Here is an 8,111-nt window from a genome sequence, read left to right as displayed (position 1 = left end):
ATCTCTAATTGTGGATTTTCTTAAACTGGGACTGGTTCCCTTTATTCTTAGGTATTGAATCTAGGCTTCTCATGTACCTGTCATCAAAGCTTAGAAAGTAGCTTCTTTTAAAAGGCGATGTCCTTCGACAGTTTTGGGGCCGCAATGGAGCCGCCATGCATCCCTGTTGCATCCCTGCATGTCTTCCAGCCCAGCTGTTTTGGATCCTGGCATCATTCATCTTTCTGTGAGTTTCCTCTGGTTGAGTCTTCCGGTTTGTAGCGTTGTGTATTGGGTTGGCCTCAGCATTGAGAGTTTGGTTTGGAGCTGCCCTGCCCACATTGTAGGGTCGAGGGCCCTTGGAAGATTCTCAGTGGAATTGTCCATGTGTTGAGCAGCATTCCATAGAGCAAAGGTTGGTGGGCTGCAGGAGCAGTTATTTCTCAGGTGTTGAATTGCTGTGGAAGGCATTTGGCCTTCCTGGTTTTTGTGTTTTCCGGGAGCCCTCCAAACGTCATCTTGGCACCCCACAAGGCTGGCAGGCAGATGGGCAAGGGGCCAAGGTAAAGGAGCAAGTGGGAGGTGGACATCATAGCGGGCTGCCTGTTGTTTGAGGCAGTATCTCGGCAGGTGCTTTTCCTTTGACTTTTGCAGGTGGCACACAAAGCCGTGAGTTGAGAAGCGGTCGGAGAAGGTGGGATGGCTGCGGGCTGGCTCATCCAGAGATTTTACGTCGACTCGGTTAAGTGTTTCCCTTTGTTTTTACAGGCGCTGTGCGTGCCACCTTTGGAGGGGGAAGAGCTCTGGAGGTGAGACGGGATGGTAACGAGGAGGCTCGATTTCAGAAGCAGAGCAGTAATTTTGTGTCTCCTGGTATTTCAGGTGCCAGAAGTTATGGTGGCCACAACGTGTGGAAGGAGAAGGTGGGCAGGGCAAGTTGGGGGTTATGAGGAGCTTGTGGAAGCGGTTGGTATTTAGCTGATGTCCTATTTCTGGTGGCACTGCAGATGACGAGGAGGAAGTTTGTGGTTCTGGCAAGATCCCCGTCAGCTGATGCAGGTTACTTTTCTGTCCAGTGCTTCAGAGGCCCAGCTGTTTGAAAGGTAAGTGAAAGGGAGGATGGCTGGGGAGGGTCTGTGTAGAGGTGTCAAGGTTAGGAATTGCAGGGTTAGGTTTAAAAGTTACTGTAGGGGAGCAGGCTGTCCAGAAGTGGTGCCTTTTGGGTGGTTGATGGGAGCCTGTTCTTCCCTGGCATGATACTAGCAAGTTCCAGGAATTGAATGAGCATTGGAGGTGAGGTGGTAGTGCAGGGCTTGTGGACCTGGTGTCTTCTCTTAAGCACAGCAATAGTTTTGTGCCTTTTAGGTGCCCTGAATGACGATGCCTACAGCATCCAGATCTGGAAAGCGTGGGTGAGTGGGACCCTGCAGACTCTTCTGTGAAGCTGGGACATTTGGCAGAGAATGGGGCTGGCTGATGTTGGACTTATTGCTGAATATTCTGGTAGGTGTTTTGGTGTTGTGGTTATGAATGTGTGTGGGTTTTTTGGTTTGTTTGTTTTGGTATTGTGGTGTGATTGTTTTTATTATTTCTTTTTTTATTTATTTAAATGCAGGTCGTGAAGGGGAACCTAGCAAGTTGAGGATTATCCTGAGCTGCTCCTTTTTTTTTTTTTTTTTTTTTTTCCAGGCTAACAATGGCTTTGGAGTGCCAGTCCTCTGAAAGATAAGTTGAGGGCCCAGGGGTGGGTGGGGAGGGGCTGAGCAGTGGAGTCGAGGCTGGGAATTGCAGGTGGTGTTTTGAAGTGAGTGTAGGGGAGAGGGCTGTCTGGGAGCGGCCCCCTTTGGGTGGGTGAAGGGAACACGTTACTTTCCAGTGTGATTCCAGCATGGGCAGGGCAGCTCCAGCCTTGGTGTGTGGGGTTGTGTGTTTTGTGTTGTCTGTCTTTGTTGTCTTAGAGCTTCCTCAGGCCTTGATGGTCCTCTGTGTCGTCACAGAGCATGTCCTGCATCTTGGGCATCATCCCTGGAAAGCCTTTCCTGATCAGCACGATGCTAATCAGCAGCGTGTTATTACGCACGACGTGTCTAAATTGCAGATCGGTCTCTTGACTTGGAAGTTTCTTGATGATTGTCTTCTGCAATGTCATTCTCACTTGCATTGTCATCAGATCTCTGTCCATCCAGTTTCCCTGAGGGGGACTCATTCCCCACATCCTTGCATCCTCAGCTCTTGAAGGCGGCTTCTCGGGCATCCGTCGCTTCGTTCCCTCGCTTTGCAGACGCATCGCTGTAGGTCTTATTGCCCAAAAGTCTTGGATTCCAGACTACCTCATCTTGCTGCGAGTTTTGTCTTGAGTTCAAGTCTTGTGACTCGCGTGGCTGTGTCTTGGGTCAGTCTGTGCATGTGAGTGTTTGGCTTGGAGTTGCCCTGCCTGCTGTGTAGGATCAGGGGCCACGGGAAGCACCATAACCTGACTGTCTAGTTGTTGAGCAGCTTTCCAGTGACTTGCGTAATCCTGTTTTTCAGGTCCCACGTGTCAATGAATCGCAAGAAACCTACGGAGGAGGAGAGGAAGCCGCCCCCCAAAGGTTGGTTAGGGCGTGGAGTCGGTGGGAAGATGCCTCCTTTGGCTGCTTGACCACATTATGGTTTGTTGTCATTTAGAAGGCGGAAGCGGCGAGCGAAGCGGGATACGGACGCCGCAGGTGGCTGTGGCAAAGTGAGCAAAGGCTGGTGGGCTGGAGGGGCGTTTACTTCAGGTGTTGCAGTGTTGGTTAGTCATGAGCATCCTTTGTTGTTTGTGTTTTCAGGTGCCCTCCTAACCTCATTTTGGCACCCCAAAGAGATGGCAGGCACATGTGTGAGAGGCTGAGGTAAAGAAGTAGGAGATGGACACCTCGGTGGGCTGCCTGTTGTTGGAGGCAATATCGCAGCGTGTGCCTTTTGCTTTGACTTTTGCAGGTGTTACACACAGTGCTGGAGTGACAAAGCCACCTCTTGAGGAACAGTTGGAGAAGGTGAGATGTCTGTGGGCTGGTCAGCCATGTATTAATGTCAACTCTGTTAAATGTTTCCCTTATTTTTCAGGTGCTGTGCGTGCCACTTTTGGAACCAGATGAGCATTGAAGGTGAGCTGGGGTGGCAGAGAGTTGGTTAATGGAGCTGGTGGCTACTGATTAGCAGAACAGTAACTCTTTCTTTTGGTCTTGAAGGTGTCCAAAGCAGTGGTGGCCATAGCATTCAACTCTGGATCAAGGGAGTGAGTGGAACTGGATGGGGCTCTTCTGAGGTGGTAGGTGTAGTATAAGTGGTTGTTGATGGTTGTAGTTCACCTTATTGGTGACACTGTTTTGGATTTTCCTTTTTTTTTGATTGCAGGTGAAGAAGAGGAACATGCCCGTCAGACAGCGTGGTGTTTTGCTGGACATAGATCCAAACCCACCAACCCTCAGGAACATAAGTTGAGGGACTGAACTGAAGTGCTGAGGTTGGGAGTTGTTGCAGAGGAGATTTTGAAGTCTTCTGAGGAAAGGCTGGGGTAGGGCTGCCTGTTGCTTGGGGCAATATCTCAGCATGTGGCTTTTGCTTTGACTTTTGCAGGTGCCACACACTGCCTTGGTGCTACAAAGCCATGTGCAGAGGAGCAGTTGGGGAAGGTGAGATGGTTGTGGGCCAGGTCAGCCGGGTGTTTAATGTCAATTTAGTTAAGTGTTTGTTTTTGTTTTGCCAGGGTTTTTTGGTATGAGGTTGGTTGTTTTTGTTTCTTGGGTTTTTTGTGTGTTTGTTTTGTTTATTTTGTTTTGTTTGTTTTTTGTCACCTTTGGAGCTGTGTTGGAGGTAAGCTGGGGTGGTAATTTAGGAGGTTGATGTAGGTAGTGACTTCTTTCAAGCCAAACAGTGGTTTTGTGTATTTTAGGTGCCCTTCATTGATGAGTCCCGCAGTGCCTAATTCTGTGATGAGCAGGTGGGTGAGACCTCACAGGACTCTTGAGAAGCTGGGTCTTCTCTAAGAGGTTGGTGCTGGCTCACATTGGAGTTTCTGGTGACAATTATTATGTGTGGTGATGTGGTTTCTTTGTTTTGTTTTTTTCTTTTTTGGCAGATGATGAACAGGAAACTTGTGGCTGCAAGGACATCCCTGTGGATGGTTTTGTTTCATTGATGACCATGGCTTTGGACCCCTACCACCAAAGATAAGCGGAGGGACTGGGGATGGGCAGAAGGGACAAAGCTGGGAATGGCAGGGAGTGGTTTTGAAGTTAGAATCGGGGGGAGGGCTGTCTGGGAGCAGCTTGCTTTAGTCAGGTGAAGGGGGCAGATGAGTTTACAGCATTGGTTTGGTGTGGGCAGGGCAGCTCCAGCCTTTGTGTGTGGTGGTGTGCACTTTGTGTTGTCTGTCTTGAGTGTTTTATAACTTCCTCATCCATCGATGTCCTCTTTGTCCTCACAGAGCAAGTCCCTCATCTTGGGCATCAGCATTAGAAGGTCTTCTCTCATCAGCACAGACCTAGTCAGCAGCATCTTTTTCTTTCATGACAAGTTAAACACATGGAATATTCTTGCATCTGGGAAGTTTCTTGAAGGTGGTATTCTGAAACTCTTTTCCATAATAATCAGCATCTCTGGTCATGGATTTTTGCAGAGTAGCACTTGTTCTCTGCATCCTTAGGTCTTGAAGCCCGGGTTGGTGGGCATCTGTTGCTTCAGCCCCTTGCTTCACAGCTGCATTGCTGTAGGTCTTCTTGCCCAACAGTCTTGGATCCCAGAGATACTCTTCTTAGTGTTCTCTTGAGATCAAATCTCATGATTTGCAGGGCTGTGTCTGGACTATGTCTGAGAATTTGGCTTGGAGCTGCTCTTCCCAGAGTTGTAGGGTCAAGGTTTTTGGAAGAGACCTAAAGGACTAGTCTAGCAGTGTTGAGCAGTATTCCAGTGCCTTGTGTCTTCTGTTTTTCAGATCCCGTGTGACAAGGATGTAGATGAAAGAGCAGGAGGAGAGAAGAGCGCCATCCAAAGGTTAGTCAGTGTTGGGTGTTGGAGTGAAGGTCCCTCTCCTGGCTACCTGACCACATTATGGTTTGTTTGTCCTTTTGAAGGTGAGAGCAGCCGAGGAAGCAGAATATCTGTTCCAGAGGTGGCTCTGGCAAGGTGAGCAAAGTCTGGTGTGCAGAAGGAGCAGTTATTTCTCAGGTATTTTATTGCCGTCAAAGGCATTGGCGTCGCTTGTTTTTTGTGTTTTCCAGGTGTCCTCCAAACCTACTTTTGGCCCCCCACAAGGATGGCAGGCAGCAGATGGGTGAGAGGCTGAGGTAAAGGGGTAGGAGGTGGACATCACAGTGGGCTGCCTGTTGTTGGAGGCACCACCTCAGCATGTGCCTTTTGCTTTCACTTTTGCAGGTGCCACAACCATCCTTGGAGGGACAAAGACACACATTTAGGAGCGGTTGGAGAAGGTGAGATGGTGGTGGGCTGGGTCAGCCGTGTATTTTACGTCAAGTCACTTAAAGGTTTCATTTTGTTTTTGCAGGCGCTGTGCGTGCCACCTTTGGAACCGGATCGGCGTTGAAGTTGAGCCGAGTTGGTGGCGAGGGGTTCATGGGGCTGGTGACTTCTGATCAGCAGAACAGGAACTCTTTCTCTTGGTGTTTCAGGTGCCCCAAGCAATGGTGGCAATGGCGTTCAACTCTGGAACGAGAAGGTGCGTGGTATACCACGGGGCTCCCTTGAGGAGGTGAGTGCAGCGGAAGTAGCTTGCGTTGGCTTAGGTGGGACTTGTGCCAGCGCTCTTTGTGATCTGTGGGTTGTTGTTTTTTCCTTTTCTGCGTATAGAGGATGAAGAGGAACCGTGTGACTGGAAATACATCCCAGTCAGACACTGTGGTTTTCACTACTGACCGTGGCTTTGTGCTGCTATCACTCTTGAAGATAAGTTGATGGACCAGGGGTGGGTGGGGAGGGGCTGAGCAGCGGAGTTGAGGTTGGGAATTGCAGGTGGTGTTTTGAAGTGAGTGTAGGGGAGAGGGCTGTCTGGGAGCGGCCCCCTTTGGGTGGGTGAAGGGAACAGGTTACTTTTCCAGTGTGATTCCAGCATGGGCAGGGCAGCTCCAGCCTTGATGTGTGGGGTTGTGTGTTTTACGTTGTCCGTCTTTGTTGTCTTAGAGCTTCCTCAGGCCTTGATGGTCCTCTGTGTCCTCACAGATCTTGGGCATCATCCCTGGAAAGCCTTTCCTGATCAGCACGTTGCTAATCAGCAGCGTGCTATTCCGCATGATGAGTCTAAATTGCCGATCAGTCTCTTGACTTGGAAGTTTCTTGATTGTCATCTTCTGAAACATCATCACCACCTGCACCAGCATCATCTTTGGTCGTGGATTTTCCCAGAGTGGGACTTTGTTCCCAGCATCCTTGCGTCTTCAGGTCTTGAAGCCTGGGTTCTTTGGCATCCCTTGGTTCAGCCCCTTGTTTTGCCGTTGCATCGCTGTAGGTCTTCTTGCCAAACAGTCTTGGCTCCCAGAGATATTCTTCTTGCTCGGTGTTCTCTTGAGATCGAGTCTCATGATTTGCAGGGCTGTGTCTCAAATTTGTCTGAGTGTTTGGCTTGGAGCTGCTCTTCCCAGAGTTTGTTGGAAGAGTCTAAGTGAGTAGTTCATGTGTTGGGCAGTGTTCCAGTGACTTGTGTATCACTGTTTTTCAGATGCCGTGTGACAAGGATGTACATGAAAGAGCAGGAGGAGAGAAGAGCGCCATCCAAAGGTTAGTCAGTGTTGGGTGTTGGAGTGAAGGTCCCTCTCCTGGCTACCTGACCACATTATGGTTTGTTTGTCCTTTTGAAGGTGAGAGCAGCCGAGGAAGCAGAATATCTGTTCCAGAGGTGGCTCTGGCAAGGTGAGCAAAGTCTGGTGTGCAGAAGGAGCAGTCATTTCTCAGGTGTTTTATTGCCGTCGAAGGCATTGGCGTCGCCTGTTTTTTGTGTTTTCCAGGTGTCCTCCAAACCTACTTTTGGCCCCCCACAAGGATGGCAGGCAGCAGATGGGTGAGAGGCTGAGGTAAAGGGGTAGGAGGTGGACATCACAGTGGGCTGCCTGTTGTTGGAGGCACCACCTCAGCATGTGCCTTTTGCTTTCACTTTTGCAGGTGCCACAACCATCCTTGGAGGGACAAAGACACACATTTAGGAGCAGTTGGAGAAGGTGAGATGGTGGTGGGCTGGGTCAGCCATGGATTTTACGTCAAGTCACTTAAAGGTTTCATTTTGTTTTTGCAGGCGCTGTGCGTGCCACCTTTGGAACCGGATCGGCGTTGAAGTTGAGCCGAGTTGGTGGCGAGGGGTTCATGGGGCTGGTGACTTCTGATCAGCAGAACAGGAACTCTTTCTCTTGGTGTTTCAGGTGCCCCAAGCAATGGTGGCAATGGCGTTCAACTCTGGAACGAGAAGGTGCGTGGTATACCACGGGGCTCCCTTGAGGAGGTGAGTGCAGCAGAAGTAGCTTGCGTTGGCTTAGGTGGGACTTGTGCCAGCGCTCTTTGTGATCTGTGGGTTGTTGTTTTTTCCTTTTCTGCGTATAGGGGATGAAGAGGAACCGTGCGACTGGAAATACATCCCAGTCAGACACTGTGGTTTTCATTACTGACCGTGGCTTTGTGCTGCTATCACTCTTGAAGATAAGTTGAGGGCCCAGGGGTGGGTGGGGAGGGGCTGAGCAGCGGAGTCGAGGTTGGGAATTGCAGGTGGTGTTTTGAAGTGAGTGTAGGGGAGAGGGCTGTCTGGGAGCGGCCCCCTTTGGGTGGGTGAAGGGAACAGGTTACTTTCCAGTGTGATTCCAGCATGGGCAGGGCAGCTCCAGCCTTGGTGTGTGGGGTTGTGTGTTTTATGTTGTCCGTCTTTGTTGTCTTAGAGCTTCCTCAGGCCTTGATGGTCCTCTGTGTCCTCACAGAGCAAGTCCTGCATCTTGGGCATCATCCCTGGAAAGCCTTTCCTGATCAGCACGATGCTAATCAGCAGCGTGTTATTCCCCACGACGAGTCTAAATTGTGGATCAGTCTCTTGACTTGGAAGTTTCTTGATGATTGTCTTCTGCAATGTCATTCTCAATTGCATTGTCATCTGATCTCTGTCCATCCAGTTTCCC

At 49.9% G+C, this 8,111-nt stretch overlaps 1 protein-coding gene across 1 annotated transcript; it reads left to right on the top strand.

Annotated features, from left to right (window-relative positions):
- Nucleotides 1-2,521: 2,521 nt before the first annotated feature.
- Nucleotides 2,522-5,741, top strand: LOC115598756. The gene is made up of 9 exons (XM_030456246.1): nt 2,522-2,570; nt 2,647-2,701; nt 2,793-2,855; nt 3,070-3,110; nt 3,583-3,638; nt 4,940-4,998; nt 5,226-5,291; nt 5,380-5,435; nt 5,510-5,741. The coding sequence occupies exons 1-9, from the start codon at nt 2,522-2,524 to the stop codon at nt 5,707-5,709; spliced, it is 645 nt and encodes a 214-aa protein (XP_030312106.1). The 3' UTR covers nt 5,710-5,741.
- The last annotated feature ends 2,370 nt before the right edge of the window (nt 5,742-8,111 follow it).

Source organism: Calypte anna, chromosome 9 (assembly GCF_003957555.1).
Source record: "Calypte anna isolate BGI_N300 chromosome 9, bCalAnn1_v1.p, whole genome shotgun sequence".
Classification (NCBI taxonomy): Eukaryota; Metazoa; Chordata; class Aves; order Apodiformes; family Trochilidae; genus Calypte; species Calypte anna.
Note: the sequence above shows the minus strand (reverse complement) of the source record. Positions and strands in the feature narration are given on the sequence as shown.